Source organism: Carcharhinus amblyrhynchos, chromosome 6, assembly GCF_965287045.1.
Source record: "Carcharhinus amblyrhynchos chromosome 6, sCarAmb.v2.hapA, whole genome shotgun sequence".
Classification (NCBI taxonomy): domain Eukaryota; kingdom Metazoa; phylum Chordata; class Chondrichthyes; order Carcharhiniformes; family Carcharhinidae; genus Carcharhinus; species Carcharhinus amblyrhynchos.
The window spans coordinates 48,348,684-48,370,271 of NC_137329.1; the positions used below are offsets into that span (position 1 = coordinate 48,348,684).

Sequence of the window (21,588 nt, forward strand, 5' to 3'; positions counted from 1 at the left end):
AGATGGAAGGTGTCCTTGCCGTGGAGCCACGACAGTATCGTACAAGTACCAGGTGGAGGCCACATTGATTCTCTGACAGAAATCTCACCATCTGAGCAAGTTCAGGCTCAAGGAAATTTTCTTTTTACATTAATACTCTAAAAATGAAGTACTTCATTGAGCCAAACGCCAAAAAAAATTGTCCAATAGTTAATCCAAATGGTAACCTGAACATTTACATTTTCGCAATCAACATGACGGCCAAAACAAAAAATACTTCTATAATGTTGCACAACTTTATTAGAATACTCTGGCTATTCTGTACAAATTGAAAACAGCATATTAAGGTACATTACAACTGTGTAGAACAAGGTAAGGCTGGAGCACTCTATGCCTGGACACAGTGCTGTGTGCTGGACACAAATTAATAAAAATTTAAAAAAAATCTGTGTTAAAGATTTTACTTCCACAGGAAAACTAGTAATGACTCCCACAACATTATAATGTGCATCTTTTCTGGGGATGAAGTGACTGCAACTGGAGCTAATGTGTCCAGGTAATAGGATATTTTTCACGTGCTGGTTGGTAAGTTCTGTATAACGGTAATAAATAAGTCAGTGACAGCAAGATTTCAGAGCAGCCTCCCTGTATATATATATTTTCGTTAACCATTACTATTTTGGATTAAAACAGTAACAGTGACCACAGCGCAGTCAGATCTTTTTGTAGAAAATTAAGCTTTTGAAATGCATTTAAATATAAATATTAATGGCAAAGGAAATGCTTAACTATTAACTAAGTGGCTGCTCACAAACATTGGGCAGCACAGGAAAGATGCACCTCAGAAGTCCATGAAAATCACCACTGACTCACTGAGCAATGCTGCCCCTATTTGCAAGTGACAAGCGTGTAACACTCACTACATTTCAAAATATCAGTGTTCGTTGAAGCTGCAGAGTGCATGCTTGCTTTACCTTGCAGTCTCAAATCCTTCTGTATTTTTGAAGTAGAGAATTTTATAATGTTTCCACTGTAAAAGTAAGCCAAAAGTAGGAAAAAGAAATCTGAAGTTAAAGAGCAACCCATGCATTTTAAAACATAGTGTTTAGCTTAATAAGATTGTGCTGCAGAAGGGGAGGGATCACCTCAACTGCACAAGAGTATTTTAGATACGCTTTATCACATGGCATCAGTCTCTAGGCAGTGGTGTTTCCTTGTTACCACGCTCCTATTGCTGCTTGCATTCAGTAGGCTGGTTGGGTTCTTTCTGCAAGAGAGAGAAAATATCTGATCAGTGAAAGCTTCTTTGCTGCATGGGGTTTATCTGTAGTTCCAGTACAGACCATATTCAGTGTATGGACAGTAAGAATCCCACCGAAGGAGGAATTGAGAATAAGTTAGTAGAAGTTTCAGGGACATACTAACATTTGGGTTTTAGTACTGAAGCATGTTAGGAGGCCAAATGGAGAGGAAAAGGAGAGTAAAGAGATACACTCACTAACTGTTAATAATCCACCCTGTTGTGAAACTGAATCTAGCTTTGCAAAAAGCTGTACTTATATTTGAAGTTCAAATTCATTTACTAATAAATATTTCCTGTAATTTAGTTTTCTGGTGGAGAAATACATCTTGGCTCAAGTCTGTCTTGCTTTTCCTTTCAGAAATACTAGCACTGGGAAAGTATGACTTATTCTGTAAGGTCTTTACAATTCTTAGACTGATGGCATCCTCACACACTGGATCAATTTGTCCAATAAGGACTCATTCAGTTTTTGTCCTCATCTTCAAAACTCCCATTTGCTCAAGCTCAAATTCTATACTGGGACCTGCTCAATAGCTCAGTTCTTTCCAACCTACATTATCGTAAAATTATTCTTTTCTAACTCAATTCTAAGAGAACAATGATCCCAGCAGAATCTGGGGATGCTTTTTCACCACAGCAGGCCAGGGGACTCTAGTAGGGGCTGTTTCACAGGCTCCCTGATAAGCACCTGGGCCTGAGTGCTCTCCCAGTACTGGATTTCCAGCACAGTCAGCTTAGTGCTAATTTTTCTGCATTATGTATGCAGTGTCTAACTTGCATACCATTTAAATGCCCAGAATCACAAGCTCCAAAAGCTCATGATTCCAAATAAACCTGTTGGCTATTAAGCTGGTGTCACGAGACTTCTTTCTGTGCCCACCCCAGTCCAACGCCAGCATCTCCACAGCATATTTAAATGCCATTAGTGGGCCTGGGACTGAAGTCTCCAGGCCTGCTAGCATTTCAATCCCTCATTGCCAACAGTGTTTCACTCCAGTGGGACTTAGTGACTCCCGCTCCCCACTTATGGGGAGCTGGCAGCCCAACCCCTTTTTGGGGGGGGGGGGGGGGGGGGGGCAGGCAGGCAATCAATGCCCCCAAGTAAATTGGGTGCTCGTGATTCCAAATAAAATATGCCCTCTGGTCATTGCCCCCTTTGCAGTGAGAGTCTGGGCCCCATGGCACTGTCCAGGGAGCAAACAGCAAATGTCTAGGGGCATCTTGGCACTGCCCACTAGGTATGTGGCAGTGCCAAGGGCACAGGGCCTAATGGGGGCCTGCTGCCACTCGGCAGTGGGAACTGGGGGAGAGGGAAGGATGCCGGTGATTGGGCTGGGGATTGTCTCACGGCCAGTGCTGTGGGGATCGCAGGGCTGGCCAGTGATTGAGCTGGCCAGCAATCAGGTGGTCGGCACACAGGGGCCACTGTGCATATGCCGATCTTGCCACTGACAGATTGGTGCATGCACAGTGGCCCGTTCAGTGCTATGCTGCCAGCCTCACCAGCTGATTAGGCCCTGCCCACTGATTTTTTACCATGTTTCACACTAGTTTATCTAGCAGTGCACAGAGTGAGAGCAATTATTTTTTAAACTCCAGCTGAAAAAACAGCGTGATTTACTCCAGTTTTATGCAAATTTGACAAGAGTTTAGGGGTGAATCGCACCTAAAGTGGTGTTTGGAAAGTGCACTCGTCAGCACTGCCATTAATTAAAAATTGACAACAGAGGTAAGAAATCATTACTTCCCACACAGGCGCTGCAATAAGTTAAGGGAAGGCCTACTTGTGAAACTAAATCTAGCAACCAGCACTGTCTTGTGCGTTGTAGAGATATAAACAGTAATGTTTCACTGAACATACAAGGGGTACTTGATGTACAACTTTATATTGGACCATTGTAGTAAAATATCAAGGATTTTTTTTTTTACAGTAGGTGGGTTTGGATACTAAACCAAGGAGATGTGGGAAAAGGTGTCCAAAAACTTGACCAAATTTGTGGGTTTTCAGATCGGTCTTATAGGAGGAAAGAAATGGAAATGCGGGAAAGCAGAGGACACCATAGTGAACTGGACAGTTCGAGGGGCTTGAAGACAAAACCCACTGATGGTGGAAGTATGAGAGATTAGTAATCACCAGGGTCCAAGGAATGAAGAGATTGGGAAGTTAGGGAGGGTGGGTGAAAGAGGATACCAGAGATAGAAGGTCAAGACCATGAAAAATTTAATCTGAGGACACAAATTTTTAGACTGAAATGTTGAGAGACCTGGAGTCACTGTAGGTCAGCAAAGATGGAAGTGATAGACAAGTGGGGTTGATATGGGATAGGTAGGACAGCCAATTTTTGAATCAGTTAAATTTATGGTAAGTGGAAAAAAGGCTAGCCAGAATTGTACAGGAATAGCTGTGAGTGCTGGTGACAAAGATATGGTTGAAGATTGCAGAGCAAATGAGTTGAGGTAGAGCGAAGGTAGAATTCAATGTTTGAAGTTGGAAATAGACTAATTTCTGAAGATCTTAAAAATTGGATAAGGTGCAGAGAATACAAATGGCCTACTTCAGCCTGAGGCGCGAATGGATGCTAATCCACTGCAGCTGGAAAAAATAAAATTATTGCTCATCCAAATTCAATATTAGATAAATATCTGACAATGGAGTGATTAAGAGAAGCAATGAAGTGATGGGATCAGTTGAAAACACCCATGCCTATGTCAACAAGGAACAGAATTCTAGGGATAAACATGGAGTGGGAAGGGAAGTCAGGGTTGAGATGCTCTGGATATGACTGGATGGGTAGAGTGGAACAAAATACGGGTAGTCACCTCGAGCTGAAGGATTGACATTGGAGAATGGTCTGTTCACATTAGTTTAATTGGATTTATTATTGTCACATGTATTAGCATAGTGAACAGTATTGTTTCTTGCACACTATACAAACAAAGCACACCATTCATAAAGGAAAGGAGGGTACAGAATGTAGTGTTATAGTGATAACTAGGGTGTAGAGAAAAGATCAACATAATGCAGTGTAGGTCCATTCAAAAGTCTGATGGCAGCAGGGAAGAAGCTGTTCTTGAGTCGGTTGATACATGACCTCAGACTTTCTTTTTCCCGACGAAAGGTGGAAGGCAGAACATCCGGGGTTCGTGGGGTCCTTAATTATGCTGGCTGCTTTGCCGAGTTAGCAGGAAATGTAGACAGAGTCAGTGGAACAAGGAAAGTTGGATGTTTAGCAGTTTAGTTACAATTGACTCAAAGGTGCAGGAGGTGGGTCTAATGAACATGATTGTGATGAGGTATGAAGAAATTTGTGTCAAAGATGTTGATTAAGAACTAGGGCAGAAGGAGCCTGGAGAGAAGTTCTGCTTGATAGGTAAGGGGAATGAAGAAAAGCCAGTGAAAAAATGACTTTTAGCTTCATGGCAAAAAGTCCATGAACTTAAAACTTGCAGTTGGGACACAAGTGAGGAAGAGGAAGGGTTTCAAAAGGTCAGGTGGTAGTGGAAACAAGTATATGGGATTACTTTTCCACTTCAAGATGCTCTGCTGTACGGGCTGCTTCTGGTAGTAGAAAGCAAGGTCAGATAATATTTGATGAGAACATAAGAAATAGGAGCAGGAGTAGGCCATCTAGCCCCTCGAGCCTGCCCCACCATTCAATAAGATCATGGCTGATCTGTCACGGCTCAGTTCCACATTCCCGCCCTCTCCCCATAACCCTTAATCCCCTTGCCTATCAAAAACCTATCAACCCGCGTCTTAAATATATTTAGCGAGGCAGCCTCCACCACTTCAACGGGCAGAGAATTCCAGAGATTCACCACCCTTTGAGTGAAGAAGTTCCTCCTCAACTCCGTTCTAAACCGCGCCCCCCTTTATCTTGAGGCTGTGCCCTCTAGTCCTACTGTCCTTTCTGAGCGGGACGAGCCTCTCCACCTCTATCCTATCCATCCCATTCATCATCTTATATGTCTCAATGAGATCTCCCCTCATTCTTCTAAACTCTAACGAGTACAAGCCTAGTTTATTCAGCCTCTCCTCATAGCTCAACCCCCTCAACTCCGGTATCAACCTAGTAAACCTCCTCTGCACTCCCTCCAAGGCCAAAATATCCTTGCGCAAGTGCGGCGACCAAAACTGCACACAGTACTCCAGCTGCGGCCTCACCAGTGCCCTATACAGCTGCAGCAAGACCTCCCTACTTTTATATTCAATCCCCCTCGCTATGAAGGCCAGCATCCCATTAGCCTTCCTGACCACCTGCTGCACCTGTAGGCTGGGTTTTTGCGACTCATGCACAAGGACCCCGAGGTCCCTCTGCACCGTCGCATGCTGCAGTTTTTCGCCACGTAAGTAATAATCCTTCCTACCATTATTCCTACCAAAGTGGACAACCTCACATTTGCCAACATTAAATTCCATTTGCCAGTTCCTGGCCCATTCCCCCAGCCTATCTAGATCCTTCTGCAGACTCTCCACACCCTCCGCACAATTTGCCGTTCCACCAATCTTGGTGTCATCAGCAAATTTCGACACCACACACTCGGTTCCCTCCTCCAGATCATCTATATAAATGGTAAATAGCTGAGGCCCCAGCACCGACCCCTGGGGCACTCCACTAGTTACCAACCACCAATCCGAATAGCACCCATTGACTCCCACTCTCTGCCTCCTATTTGACAGCCAATCCCCTATCCACGCTAACTCCCTACCCCCAACTCCATGCCCCCTGACCTTCTGTAATAACCTCTTGTGAGGCACCTTGTCAAACGCTTTCTGAAAATCAAGAAACACCACATCCACCGGCTCTCCTCTATCCACCGCCCTAGACACATCCTCATAGAACTCCAATAAATTCGTCAGACACGACTTCCCCTTAACGAAACCGTGCTGTGTCTATTCTATCAAACAATTCTCCTCAAGATGTCTCGCTATTTTCTCCTAGATCACGGATTCTAACATTTTACCTACAACAGCCGTTAAACTAACCGGCCTATAAGGTACTGCTAGATTTGGCGACGGATGACAAATAGTGACACTGTTGCTAGAATTCAACTTGAGAACCTTAAGTTGTCTATAGGCTGTTTATTGACGAGGGGACTAATGATGCATTCATCCTGCAACTCGTCAACTAGTCAAACCCACACCTAACCAGAGATGGATAATGTATGGTTGGCTCTTGATACTCCCTAATGCAGCCAAAAAAAGCCACTCAGTTGCAGAAGAGTATTATCAGAGACTAATGACAGACATCAAACCGGGAAAAAAGATACAAAATCCTCAGCACTAATATCTGGAGCTAATGGTCAAATTGGGTGAGCCATCCCACATCCAAGTCATATTCATTAATCAACCAGCATTCCAAACATCCTCTACCATATTCAGGTAGGCCCTGTCCCAACAGAAACACATAGCTCAAGGGGAAGCGGAGTGAGAGTGGCATATTGTCAGTGGTCTTTGAAATCCTCAGCACTGACTTTGGACCCAATGAAGTCTCAAGTCAAATGCCAAGAAAACGTTTGTAATTACCACTGATTGCATCCTGAACTGCTGAGTTGTTATTCTGTCTGACAAATATGGCAGTAGAAATCAAAGCTCAAAACTCCTGTGTAAAGGACTTCAACGTTCTTAAAGGTTATAGCATCAATGACCAGGCTATGAACCTTGCTGTCAGTGAGCCAGTCATGCGACAGAGTGAAAGAAATACCCTACTCAACAACAAACCCACTAATCAACCAAAATTGCATTTCTGTAATAACAGAAGTGCCACAATCTTTGCCATCTTCAAAGTGAGGGCACACCTCATGTGCAAAGTGGGACAGACACAACAGTCCAAAAAACTGGACAGTTAAAATACTGTGGATTATCAGCATCCCAACTGTTAAACATCAATCCAGGAGACCACCTTACTGACCTAGTAACACAACTGCAAGCTAAATCTACATTATTACTCTCATTTCCAACTTGACATGAGTGCAAAGACATGCAAAAATATTTACAGGTGTCTTGAGCAAGTGTAAATGGCATTCTCTTTCCTGAGTCTCTAAAGATACTTGCATCCAGCCAATTTGGTTCAAACCATGTGACATTAAGAAATGGCTGTGCACGATCGACACTGCAAAATTTATTGGCGCCAACACCTTTAGTGCTGAATACCTGTGCACCAGGATCAAAAACCCTAGCCAAGTTGTTTCAGCATACCATCATAATAGTACCTATCCAACAACATAAATAAAGACAAATAAGCTCAGCGAAGATTGAATCTAGAAACACTAAGATGAGAAGAGATATCTCCTTCCTTGACGGTTTTCACCTCAGGTCTTCATACTCAACCAATTTGATTTTTTAAAAATTCTATTTTAAAGGCCTCTCATAACACCAATTTTCTTGCCTTTCATATCAACATTAATCCAATATATCAAATGTCTTGCATAATATTGACTAATTTCAACTTATAAAGAAGTTTTTTAACTGATTAAATACAATTAAGCCTTTTACAAAGCATTACTGTAGAATGGTAATTTGAGCTACTATTATAAAAGTGACAGTCAAATCAATCTAAAATGGAATTGTAAATAAAATCAAATTGGTTCAGTTTTAGAAAGTGAGCTCAAATGTAACTAAAGATAAAAAGCAACGTTAAGCAAAGGATGATCATAGAAATAAGGCAGAAAATTCCCTTACCTAGAAACGAAATTTGTTTTACTGAGATATGAATTATACCTAAGCAGGGGAAAATTCAGAACAAAATAGGCAATATTAATGTCACTGAAATTAAATAATCAGGGCTAGGCAAACTCTTAAAAGGTATCCAAGTCTGTCAGGTACTGACCATGAATGTAACAACAACGTAGAAGTACGCGGGGGACAGTAACAATGATAACTGCAGCCTGGTCAGATTGGATACCAACAGTTGATTATTAGGGCATTGCAAATTCTTTTTCTTGTACTATAAAATAGTGTATTAACTGTAATGAGCAATACTATGTTGTAACACACCCATATTAACTTACAATTAGTGAATTGTAATGACAGCACTCACAATGACCTCCCTTAACCTAATCTCAAGAAAATATTTGTAATTTCTTTAGTCAGGAACATACTAAGATGAAAAACAGTTTCCAGTGACATAAACAACTCATAAAATAACAATTATTTCTAGAGAACCCCTCATTTCTAGGGGGAGCTCTCCTTGCATGATGCCAGATTCAATTTTGCAGGAAAACATTAAAGTTTACATTGCTGTTTTGCACATGCTATTTTCTAAATTGCATGTTGAGTGCTTCAATGTAAAGACATAATGCAACATCACTTGTTTGTTCAAATATTATCTCACATAAATATCACAAATTTGAATTAAGTGCTCAAATAAATTAAGGATAATTTATACTGTTACTTTTTGCTGCAAGAAGTGACTCTGAAGCTTTTTGTCTTGCACTCATCAGGACGCTTTGCAAGTATACCAATATATAGGGTGGCACAGTGATTAGAACTGCTGCCTCACAGCGCCAGAGACCTGAATCAATTCCACCTTGAGTGATTGTGTGGGATGTGCACATTCTCTTCATGCCTGAGTGGGTTTCCTCTAGGTGTTCCTCCCATAGACCAAAGGTGTGCAGGTTCAGTGGATTGGCCATGGTAAATTTCCCCTTAGTGCCCTAAGATATGTAGGTTAGACGGATTAGCCATGGTGAATGAGTAAGGTTGCAGGGATAGGATTGGGGAGAGCGCCTAGATAAGAGTCAGTCAGTACAGACTCGCGGGGCCAAGCGACCCCCTTCTGCACTGCAGGGATTCTATGATACAAAGGGAAAGCAATAATTTATACTGCATGAGAAAGAACTGCTGATTGGTTGGCAAGCAGACTGAATGGTAGAGACATGACCAAGAAGAATGCATGAGATGACTGACAATTAACTACCAAGCACTGTTTAAAGTTTAAACGTGGCAAATTCAAACAACGTTTGGCAGCTGAGAGCTACTTAGTGCATTCTTCCTCGCATCATCTCTACCACAGTCGACCTGTCAACTGATCAACATCTGCTTCTCACACAAAACTGTTGTTTTCTCTTACATCAGTGATCTTGAAGTGTCCTGATGAGTGCAAGGCAAAAAGCTTCAACAGACTGATTTTTTTTAAAGCAATACTCAACATTTGTGTTACCAAATGACTGTTATTTTTAATTAACAAAGACTGTAGATCCCATTTCTGTCTAAACAACATACTTAATTAAGAACTATACTGCAATGCTATCAACATAGTACTTTAGGAAAAGACAGCTGTTCCAATTCAGATAGCATGAACAAAATTAGTGTTTAGGAGAAATAGCTGTATAACAATACTGGACGTACTATGTTTCAGGAAGGGACAACTCCATAACTGCACAGGCAATTTAATAGTATGTTTTAAAAAGTGGTAGTTGTGAGAATGTATTGGCAAATTATTTACTTATCAGATGTTAACATGGTCATGGCTTCAAAGATTAGAACTTCTGTTATGTAACTGAACTGCAGTTTAGATGTAGATCTAATTCTCTTATAAGACTACAGTTATAAAATCTACTGATTATGACAGGTTGATGGAAATGTAAACTAACTGTAAAAGGCATTATGATGTATGGAATTCGGAGGAAAAATTGATTACTAATATTGACAATGAGGAACATGAGTTCTTTAAAGATTACATTACAGATGAGTGGACATCAGGAACTTCACCCAGAGGTTTCTTATTCCATCTGCTTCTTCAAAATTAGTTACAGCTGCTCTTCAAAGGTCTCTAAGGTATCAACCAACTTATATACATTGAGAAACTGTAGAGCTACCAATGAGAATTACAGACAACCAGATATGACGAAAACTGTTTCAAGCAATAGAGAAACTATATGGGCTAAGATCCTATTAATGATATTCTTTGATTCTTCTGCTCCTAAAAGTGACAAGCAATAGAGAACCCTGTCCTGTGCACTTCTTGCTGTGAAAAAGTACTTGCCAGCTTTCAAAGCTCGTGAACACAATGGATTTCATCTGCTTCTACAAAATTTGATTCAATATGGTAATTTTACTTGGCTTAAATTACGTTTAGAGGAACTTAAATGAACCCCACGTAAAGACCACAAAAAATCTCCATTGGGATAAGTGGCTTAGGGAACATTAAAGCAACTGCAAAGGAGTTGTACTGCATAGTGTTAAAAACCTGAATCACTTCAGAAAGCATTAAAATTCAGTTATGAATTGCAAATGACATAAGTATTATTTTAGTTGCTTCTTCATATTAGCACCTGCAAACGATGGAACTTTTCATCGAGTCAACTCATCTGGAGCATGCTTTGTTGGATTTTGATGTAATGAATAAAGTTGGTTAGCAGCTACAGCAAGGGACATTAATGATTACATAAATTAACAGTTGAGATATGTTAGTAGAATCAATGAAAAGGTAGCTAGGAATTAGTCAAGAGGAGCAGAATTTAAATTAAGATTTAAAACAAATCTGAGAGTCAGTTACTAACTGTGACATCCCCAATTAATGAGGTAACTTTGTATTCTCCCAATTGCTGAATGGTAATGGCTTCTTCTTTAAACCACTAAAAGATTAAAATTCAACATCAATGTCCTAAATTCTACTTCCAAAAATGCACTGCATTCTCCTTTTCACAGACAAGGTGTGTTTACCATTTCTCAGGTTACAGAATCGATTTCTGAAAATTTACTTCTAAAAACACCTTTGATAGCACATGCCACTTATACATCAATGGTATATTGTTGAGGCTTTTACTGTGAATAGGGAAGCAGCTCAAAAATTTTATGAAAGTTAAATGTCGGTATATGAGAAACATTAATGTGAGTCATACTTAGTCAATTTAAAAACATGTGATTATGACAGAAAACCTCAAGTCTAAAATGATTCAATCAGTATGTACAGCCTTGCTCCTGCATCAATACAATTGCTACTCCTGCAAACAGCATTTCCTACCTTCACCAACACTTAAATTAATAGTTGGACAAAATTCAAGATCAAATGCAAGTAATACAAGTAGGATTATAAAAGTAACGGTGTTTATTCATTTCAACTACTGTACCAAAACATGTTATTTGGCAGATTTTAAATTATCAGTAACTTAAATTAGGAGGCCACAAACAATGGGATGCTTTAGGTTTGCAGACTGACTACATACAACAGGATTGGTCAACAGTCAGCGGATGGCTGACTGCCTTGGTGTGATGGTCAGTAATAAAACTTCATAATCAAACCTTCATAATCAATGTTTTACAGTCATGATCAGATGTAAATTTTGAAAGGACCACGCAGTTCTGTCCAATAAACGGTAAGCATTAAAGAAAAGGATCAGACGGGCAAAATTCACAAGATACTGAAATATTATTGGCAACAGGAACCAATATTACAAAGACTGACTGAATTTGAGGATTAAACCAGGAAACACTGGCGAGGTAGGGGACCATTTACTTTGCAAACCTTCAACACCATTATTAAGTTATATTTTGAAGTTGAGAAAATAATTGTCATATGCTGCATAGAGCAACAAATTTGAAGAGATGCAGCTTTGCCTCCTAAATAATATTACTTATTGGGCTTTAACTTTAGATTTGCAAGTACGGATACTTCAGCAGCTCACAAGGACAACCAGAAGAAAAACCTGAATCTAAAAACACCATGAGAGACTTATGGTGCTATTAATTAACATATGCAATACATTTTAACGTGCTGCTAATGCTTAGTTCAATACATACCAGTTTCCACAAACTAAACAGTATGTTCTTTACTAAGCTATGGCAGTTTAGTAGTTGTGGGAGTGGAGCAATAACTCAGAAGTTTTGAAATCAAATCCCATTGTAAGTTGGAAAACTGAATGCAACAAATCGGCTGGTGAGTTAGCACCAGAAAAACGATTGACAAATGCTTCCTACCTAAACTGGCTTAAACCCAGCTCCTGTGTGACACTATGTGTGACTCTTAATTCCAGCAGGGAAAAATCGGGAATGGGTAATTAAGACCACCCTTCTAGTCTCACCATATTCTTTTATTCATTCATGGGATGTGGGCATCGCTGGCTGGCCAGCATTTGTTGCCCAAACCTAGTTTCCCTTGTTCAGAGGGCAGTTGAGAGTTAACCATATTGGTATGGCTCTGGAATCATATGTAGGCCAAATAAGGCAAGGATAGCAGATTTCCTTCCCTAAAAAATATTAGTGAATCAGATAGGTTTTCACAACAATCAACAATGGTTTTGTGGGCATATGGAGATGCCAGTGTTGGACTGGGGTAAACACAGTAAGAAGTTTGACAACACCAGGTTTAAGTCCAACCGATTTATTTGATAGTAAACTCAAGCTTTCGGGGTTTGCCCCTTCGTCAGGTGAATGGGGAGTTCTGGCCTCAGACAGAGCATATAACAACACAGACAGTTTACAGATTACTGATTAGAATGTGAGTCTTTACAACTAACCTGCTATTCAAGTCTTAAAGAGGCTGACAACGTGAGTGGAAAGAACATTAAGCACAGGTTAAAGAGATGTGTATTGTCTCCAGACAGTGCAGTAAGTGAGGTCGCACAGGACCTTTAACCAATGCTATATACTTGATACATCGGTGACATTTTCTTCCTCTGGACTCATGGTGAACAATCACTGAAACAACTATATGATGACATCAACAAGTTCCACCCCACCATTAGACTCACCATGGACTATTGTCCAGAATCGGCTGCGTCTTGGACACACGCATTTCCAAGGACGGCCACCTCAGCACCTCACTGTACAGCAAGCGAACAGACAACCTCACAATGCTCCACTTCTCCAGCTTCCACCCTAAACAAGTTAAAGAAGCCATCCCCTATGGGCAAGCCCTCCGTATACACAGGATCTGCTCAGATGAGGAGGATCGTGACAGACACCTCCAGACGCTGAAAGATGCCCTCGTAAGAACAAGACATGGTGCTCAACTCATTGATCGACAGTTCCGATGCGCCACAGCGAAAAACTGCACCGACCTCCTCAGAAGACAAACACGGGACACGGTGGACAGAGTACCCTTGGTCGTCCAGTACTTCCCCGGAGCGGAGAAGCCAAGACATCTTCTCCAGAGTCTTCAACATATCATTGATGAAGACGAACATCTCGCCAGGGCCATCCCCACGCCCCTACTTCTTGCTTTCAGACAACCGTACAACCTCAAACAGGCCATTGTTCGCAGCAAACTAACCCAGCCTTCAGGAGAACAGTGACCACAATACCACACAATCTTGCCACAGCAACCTCTGCAAGACATGCCAGGTCATCGACAGGGATGACATCATCACACGCAAGAATACCATCCACCAGGTACACGGTACATACTCTCACAACTCGGCCAATGTTGTCTACCTAACACGTTGCAGGAAAGGACGTCCCGATGCATGGTACATTGGGGAGACCATGCAGACGCTACGACAACGGATGAACGAACATCGCTCGACAATCACCAGGCAAAACTGTTCCCTTCCTGTTGGCGAACACGTCAGCAGTCACGGGCATTCGGCCTCTGACCTTCAGGTAAGCATTCTCCAAGGCGGCCTTCTTGACACACAACAGTGCAGAGTTGCTGAGCAGAGACTGATAGCCAAGTTCCGCACACATGAGGATGGTCTCAACAGGGATCTTGGGTTCATGTCGCACTGTAACCCCCATGACTTGCCTGGGTTTACTGTACTGTATGGAGGCAATACACATCTCTTTAACCTGTGCTTCATGCTCTTTCCACTCACATTGTCAGCCTCTTTAAGACTTGAATAGCAGGTTAGTTGTAAAGATTCGCATTCTAATCAGTAATCTGTAAACTGTCTATGCTGTTATATACTCTGCCTGAGGCCAGAACTCTCCATTCACCTGACAAAGGGGAAAACCCCGAAAGCTCATGAGTTTACTATCAAACAAAATCGATTGGACTTAAACCTGATGTTGTCAGACTTCTTACTGTGTTCATGGGCATCAACAGATTCTTAACTCCAGTTTTTTTTTGTTTTTACAGAATTCAAATTCCACCACCTGCTGTGACGGGATATGAACCTGGGTCCCTAGAACATTAGTTGAGTTTCTGGATGAAATAATAGTAATAATACCACTAGGCCATTGCTTCTCTTCTCCAAAAAAAAAAACACCTGAAAACTATTGATTAACTCTAGCTGATGGCTGACTGCCTTGGAGTGATGTTCAGTAATAAAGTAACTGGTTTAAATCAGGGTTATACATAAAGATTCCCAGGTAAATAAGATCAACATGCTGTCCTTTTACAGTCCAACTTGGATAACAATCCATTCATTACAAAGGATTCAGGAAAAAAGCAGTTTCAAATGCCGGTAGCATCTAAACAAATCATGAATTAACTAAACCTGTATGTTGCTTTCCAGATAGGTTATTTCTGGCATTGTCTGATTACCAAATCTCAATTACATTTCACTAATGAACCTGGAGCCATAAATTACAAAGAGTGGAATGAAAATGATAGTTTTAAATTGGATCCAGCAATCTAAAGCAACAATTTATTAGGAAGACAAGGAAGTACCCTATCAATTTGTAAAGTTTTAACAAAGTAGACAGGTTAACAAACAAAAAGCAATTTAACTTGTTGCTGTTTCTTTTAAAAGCAACACTAATTCAACTGCTTGTAAAACAAGCTCAATGCACCATGAGGTTTAAATGAGTCTGAAATTTAGGGATATTTACAGCAGGACAGGAGAAAAATTAAACCAAAGCATTAAACGCTAGAAACAAGCAATAGGTGAGTCAGCATCTTTCAGCTGACTGACTTGCTGAATGCTTCCAGCATTTTTGTTTTGGGTTCAAACTTCCAGCACCTATAATCGTTTGCTATTTAAGATTTAGATTAAATTGATTGTTAATGAAATTCAAGCTAATAGAAACTCACTTTAGGATCAATCTCAGCATCATCATCTTCATCCCCCTCCTCTTCAACATCATCATCATCCTGTTAACAGAAAGTTTCAGATCATTAAAGTGACAATGGCATTTGATGCCATTTATTCAGTCAAATTGAAGTGGGTCATCCCAGTGTTTCACAAGTTGCCATTTCAACACCTAAAATCTGCCATAAATAATGACTCCTCTCCTCTTCTGCGACACTATCATTTAGATTGACTGGAATAGCCACATCAGGTCCTCAGCTCAATCACAGAATACTGGTTAATGATGCAGCTTTCTGAAAATTCAGATGTGTTACTTTTTCTGAATGAATGAGGAAAATACATCATATGTAGCAAGATTTTCTAAATACCAAATTTCTTCACAACGCGGAAATGACCCAATGAACAATAGTTTCCAATTCAACAAAGACAAAGACAATGTGAGCCAAAGAAACTCTCCTGAACAAGGCACTGCAGATCACTCAGATTCCATGAGGCATTAATGTAGCTCATTAATTATTAATAGTTCTCATTTCTGGACTGGCATAGGTGTTTGAATTAATGAAACTGCAACTGTGGTGGGAAAATAATCATTTCTCCGAGCAGCAAGATGGGAAGTTCCATAAATCCCTCAGTAACACAAAGCATACAATTAAGCAAGAACATTACGGGGAGCAAAAAGACCGTTGCACACAGAATATTAGCTGGGGAGATCAACGTACTAGATGGTCTACATCTGTGTTTTTTATTTTAAAAAATCCGCCTCCAAAAATCCAAATCCATTGATTCCTACACCTACAATCATAACGAATACTTCTGAAATAAACTTGTTTGTGTAATTACCTCCCTCTAATAACGTTTCAGTTCTCAATCACCAAGCCTCTCAGCTTGTGCTGATCAGAAACACCTATGCTCCAACAAACTCATCTGTTTCCTAAGTTGCAATTTATTTTTTTAAGTCACAATTGATAATGGAATATAGGACTTCAGATTAATTAACTGAATTGTATCTTCAAATCCTGATCAAGTTATTGTACACTCTGATTCACTCTAAGCCCATATAAGGCCTTAAATTCCCTTGTAAATCATGGAATTTGACCAATATAAACTTTATACCAGAAGATGATTTAAAGAAGTTTGTACAACAGCTGATTTTTGTTTACATACGTGCACTGCTCTACATTACATGTTTTAAAAAATTTTTCTTTTGCTGTTCATCAGTGCCACACTTGTGTACTTATGCCAAAAGTTCATTTTCATCATCTGTGGTCTCAATGAGCAAGAGTAGGCTATTCTATTTGAGCAGCATTACAGTAGATCTCAATCCTCAGTCCACAAATCTGTTCACCCAGACAGGGAACAAAACAATAAGGATGGACAGAAACCATGATTACACATGCAAATACACAAATTAGGAACGGGGTAAACCACTTGGCCTTTGAAGGCTGCTTGCCCATTCAATGAGATCATGGCTGATCAGATCGTAACCTTGAATCCACATTCCTGCTTACCTTTCACCCACCATATATTCCCCTCCCTAGCCCAAAGGCACGAAGGCTAACCATAGTAAACCTGCTGCTGAAATTAATTAACTGATCATAGGTTTATGATTGAACCCGAAGTATTCTTAGTCAGCTATTTATCAATAATCAGCTGAACGACTGAGAAGCCTATTTCATAATTGAACACAGAATGGGTAGGCTGTTTCTTCACAATTTAGCAAATGAATGAAGATGAATTCAAAATGGGGAAGCCATAACATCTGTGATTCAAAAAGTATAGACATATAGACAAACTGAAATATTTGGTTAGCATCTTACTTCTAAGTAAAATGCATTTGAAGCTTGTGTCACAAACAGATTAATCTCTATAGGATCTTCATTACCATAGCTTTGTAATTCAAAATGCCTACAGAGTGGCCAAAATGGAATCTTTCTTCAATCACACCAAATAGCAAACAGCACAAAACTTTAAAACCAAATTTCCTCTTCAATAGGAATGATTTGCTCTGTGGAACTTCCTGAAAACATCAGTGAACTTGTCAGCTGTTCAGCAGATGTATGGGTGGAGCACTCCAATCACCTGGCTTTCAAATAATCCAATTCCTCATCCTCCACCATCAATAGAATAGACAACCAGTTTATTTTCATACGATTAGAAAGAACTGAATAAGCCAGGAGTGGGATAATTCTGATACGTGCAATATATCTTGCCGCCAGAAATAGACTAATAAGGTAGTGGAAACATCTCAACAATAGCTTAGCAGGACAACTGGGTATATACTTCAAAAGGGAAAAAATATGCAAGGTTCTGGGGAAAGTGTATGGAGGAAGGGCTAATTTATTAGTTAACAGGCATTTATACTATTTCTGTGCTGTGTAATTTTCTGACTCAAAGGGTGCGATCCTCCCAACCCGCTGCACGAATAGCGCAGCAGGTTGGAAGATATCAGCAAGGGACCTGTTACAATGCAATCAGCCTCACACTTGGAGGGCGGCTATTGGGGCTGGCCAAGGGGCAGGGGGGCAGTCCTTTAGTGCCAATCTCCCCATCGACAGATTGGTGCATGCAGTGACCCACTCAGTGCACTGATTCCAGCCTCTCCAGCAGGTTCAGGCTCTCCCCTCCCCCACCCAAGAGAGATTCATGTGAGGGACTCTTGAGTGTCCTGGAGATTCATTCCCCTCAGCTCGCTCAAACTCCTGCTTTCCTACTCATTAGGCACTTAGTTTTTCTGGGGGGAGAACTGCCCCCAACATCTTTGTGTAAATGCAAACAGACACAATGCCCGTGCTAATTTTCCACTCCAGCACAAAGTGCTATTCTTCCGTTCCCTATTGCTACACACCAGCATCAACATTCCAGTTTCAAGTGCAGTCACATGCGCAACTCTGTTGCTTCATTTCTTACAACATAGATGCACATCAGAATAAATGCAAACCTAGCACTACTGGTCCATTCCTACTGCACAACACATGCCCAACTGTTACTTTACCTGCTCCAAATCAAAGAAAAGAGAGCAGAGCCTGCAGGAAAGATACTGTTTCAGTCAGGCTGTCCAGAATAGCATTACATGTCTTAAACAACATAATAAATAGGAGCAAAAAATGGTCATGCAGCCTGTCAAGCCTGCACTGCTATTTAATAAGACAATGGCTGAAGTTAGACAACAGTTTCACTTTCCCATATAGCTTGATTTCCTTAGTGCTTGAAAACCTACTCTCGAACATACTTATCAAATGAACATCCACATCCCCCTGAATTTCACGTGTGAAATGGTTAACTCCTTCATCTGATACTGTGACCCCATATGCCCAGAAAAACAGACTCAGTTACACCTCCAAACACAAGAATTTTATACGCCTTTACGAGATAATTACTCATGCTTCTGCATTCTCCAGCAAATACAAAACCCATTCTATTCAATCTATCCCCTTGTTCAGAGAATCAACCTGGTGAACCAGAATATTATCTTGCCCCTTTTGTAAAGAGACTAAAATTGAGCAGTGTTTGAGATATGCTCTTACCAATGCCCATCACTGCATGAATACCACTTTTTTTTATTCCACAGCATTAAAAGGTCAACTACAATTTGCTTTCCTAATTGTTTATTTTATCATGTTAACTTCCTGTGATGTGTACAAGACACCCCAATCACACCTGAATAAACTTTTAACACAAATCTTCCTTTTCCATTCTTCTAACCAAAGTGAAGAATTTCACATCTATCCACACTATACCTCATCTGCCATTTTCTTTCCCAATTTTTTCATCCTCCCCACAGCTTATTTTTCCATCTTAATATCCTCTACAAATGATACATTACAATCAATAGCCTCATCCAAATACCCTCATAAATTAAAAGTATGAGGCCTAAGCACTGATTCTTGTGGCACAAAACTAGTAATCTTCTGTCACCCTCAAAATGAGCTTTACCTGTTTTGTATTGGTTAACTAATCCTTAATCCATGTATTTATATTACCCCAAATCTTGCATTAACAAACAACTTATGAAATTCCAAACAAGCTACATTCACTGCTTCCCCCGTATCTACCTGTTGATTACGTCCTCAAAAAACTATAATTGACTTGTCAAAGTCTATCTCCTTTTTACAAAACCATTATATTGCGATTTCTCCAAGGGCTTGTCACCAAGTCTTCAATAATTTTACTGGGGCCAGGAACAATACGTCACACAACTATTATATCAACTGCAAACTTGCTCTTTGTCCAACATCAACAAGTTTACAAAATGGTAGAAGGATTTGTCAAAACTATTCATACCACCAACTTTCTTCCGGGGAGTTGGTAAAGAAGCATTTATACCCACACATTTTATATTTCTTCCAGTAAGATAAAAAGTTAATCAGAAAACTGCACTTCTTAAATAATCAAAATAATGACTAATGTAAACAAGGGAGACTTGAATAAAAAGTCAACCTGAAATTTGGAAAGGGACAACTGAAAAATGTCACCAGTTGTCTTCTTGAGGACAAAATAAATAATGCAACTTTTTCCTGAAGAGAAAAATGGTGGATAACATCTACAACATGCTGAAGAAATAAAGCTGTTAATGTACACTTACCTCCTCTTCACCTTCTTCTCCTTCCTCCACCTCATACTGGAAAAGAAAAAAATCAGCAAGTTTCTCATGAATTCTAACATCAGTCTAAACATTGAAAACAAAGTGATGCATTCAGAACTCTACATGTAACCTCTAATGAAATGATGAAAATCTGAGGGGTGTGCACTTTCCCAAGCATTAAAGCTTGTTTTCTGTATAAGAATACTGATTTAAATATAACTACCAAATATTTTGATATTTTAAGCCTGAAGTATATTCAAACATAAACAAGTTGTACGCTTGTGAACTGGTAGTAATGAGACTACAGTGTAAGAAATTAAAATAGCATGTTGGAAGTATGATGTTGAAAGTTTACAGATCAGCATGGCCAATTTGAAAATCACAGAATTGCTATGATGTAGGTGGTGACCATTTGGGCCATTGTCTCTGCACTGGTTCTTCAAACGAAGATCATGACTGTGCACCATTACTTGTCTTTTCCCTATACCCCTGCACATTACTTGAATAGAAACAATCATCTAATACTGTGTTGAATGCCTCAATTGAATCTGCCTTCACCACACTTTCACACCAAACCAGTCATAGTAGTTCAATGATTAAATTACAATGATTAGAGATATTTGCCACGTACATGGCTCATCATCTAGTGAGTGATCACAGAAAAACTAACTGAAATAGGAGCAAACTGAAAATAAAGAATCCTACTACTGTTATAGTAGTATGATGGTCTTGTCTGGTTATCCTGGTCTAAATAGAATAAACAGAAAATGTACTTACCCATTATTTAGAGAAAAAGAACTCAACATGTACAATTTAAAGACCGGCACTGACGAAGCCATTCTCTGTACTTCTCCCAGTATTAATACACTTATGTTTGGGCAAGTGCAGGAACAAATACTAAGAATAAAGAGCAGCAACATATGAGGTGGTAGGACTCTGATAGGAAAATCATTACTTTGAATGACTTGCTGTACTAGCATGTTAACTTTGTGATTCATCTACGAGAATACCCTGATTATTCTCTACCACAGCAATCTCTAATCTCCCTCTATTTCAATAAATTTTGCCTTTCTATTCTTCTTACCCAAGTGGATAACTTTACATTATACTGGAACAGGGTGTCCTGGTACATGAATCACAAAAAATTAGTAAGCAAGTGATTAGGAAGGCAAATTGAATTATTTATTTCCAAGGGAACTAAATGTTGCTGCACCTGGAAAGGGCTTCGGTGAGACCATATCGAGAGTACCATTTAGAGTGTTGCTTTCTTTATTTAAGAAAGGACATAAATGTTGGAAAAGTTCAAATGATGGCCACTCAGTTGACATCCAGAATCAGAGGGTGTCTTGAGAAAGTTTTGGATAAGTTGGACCTGTATCTATTGCAGTTTAGAACAATAAGAAATGACCTTAATGAAACATATAAGACTCCAAGGAGACTTAACATGGTGGATGTTGAAAGGATGTTTTCTCTTGTGGGAGAAAGACTAGAATTGTGGGACAGAGTTTAAAAATAAGGGTTTCCCACTTAAGACTGAGGTGAGAGTTTTTCTCAGAGGTTAGAATCTTTTGAACCATTTTTCCCCCAGAGAGCAGTGGAGACAAAAAGGTAGATAGGTCAGCCATTATCTTATTGAATGGCAGAGCAGGCTCAAAGGGCTGAATGGCCAATCCTGCTCAATTTGCATGTTTGTCCTGCAAGCGCACAGAAGGAGTTTGAGGAATGTCAGATTTTAGTTACAAATATAGATTGGAACCATCGGGATTGTTCCCCATGGAGCAAAGGAGATCGAGGGGAGATTCAATAGTAC

General features: G+C 40.0%; 1 protein-coding gene across 5 annotated transcripts in view; it reads right to left on the minus strand.

The window, feature by feature from the left end:
• Positions 1-253: 253 nt before the first annotated feature.
• Positions 254-21,588, minus strand: part of LOC145343907 (nucleosome assembly protein 1-like 4) — a 108,306-nt gene continuing 86,971 nt past the window's right edge. For 3 of the 5 annotated variants that reach the window (XM_080190413.1, XM_080190415.1, XM_080190414.1), the window contains 3 exons: positions 19,779-19,814; positions 15,199-15,258; positions 254-1,246 (listed from right to left, as the gene is read on the minus strand). In XM_080190413.1, the coding sequence (XP_080046539.1) occupies positions 1,208-1,246; positions 15,199-15,258; positions 19,779-19,814 (135 nt within the window). In that variant the 3' untranslated portion in view covers positions 254-1,207. Of the gene's footprint in view, positions 1,247-7,964; positions 8,004-15,198; positions 15,259-18,188; positions 18,220-19,778; positions 19,815-21,588 lie in introns of those variants that run through there. The other 2 variants (XM_080190416.1, XM_080190418.1) reach the window with 2 other exon arrangements.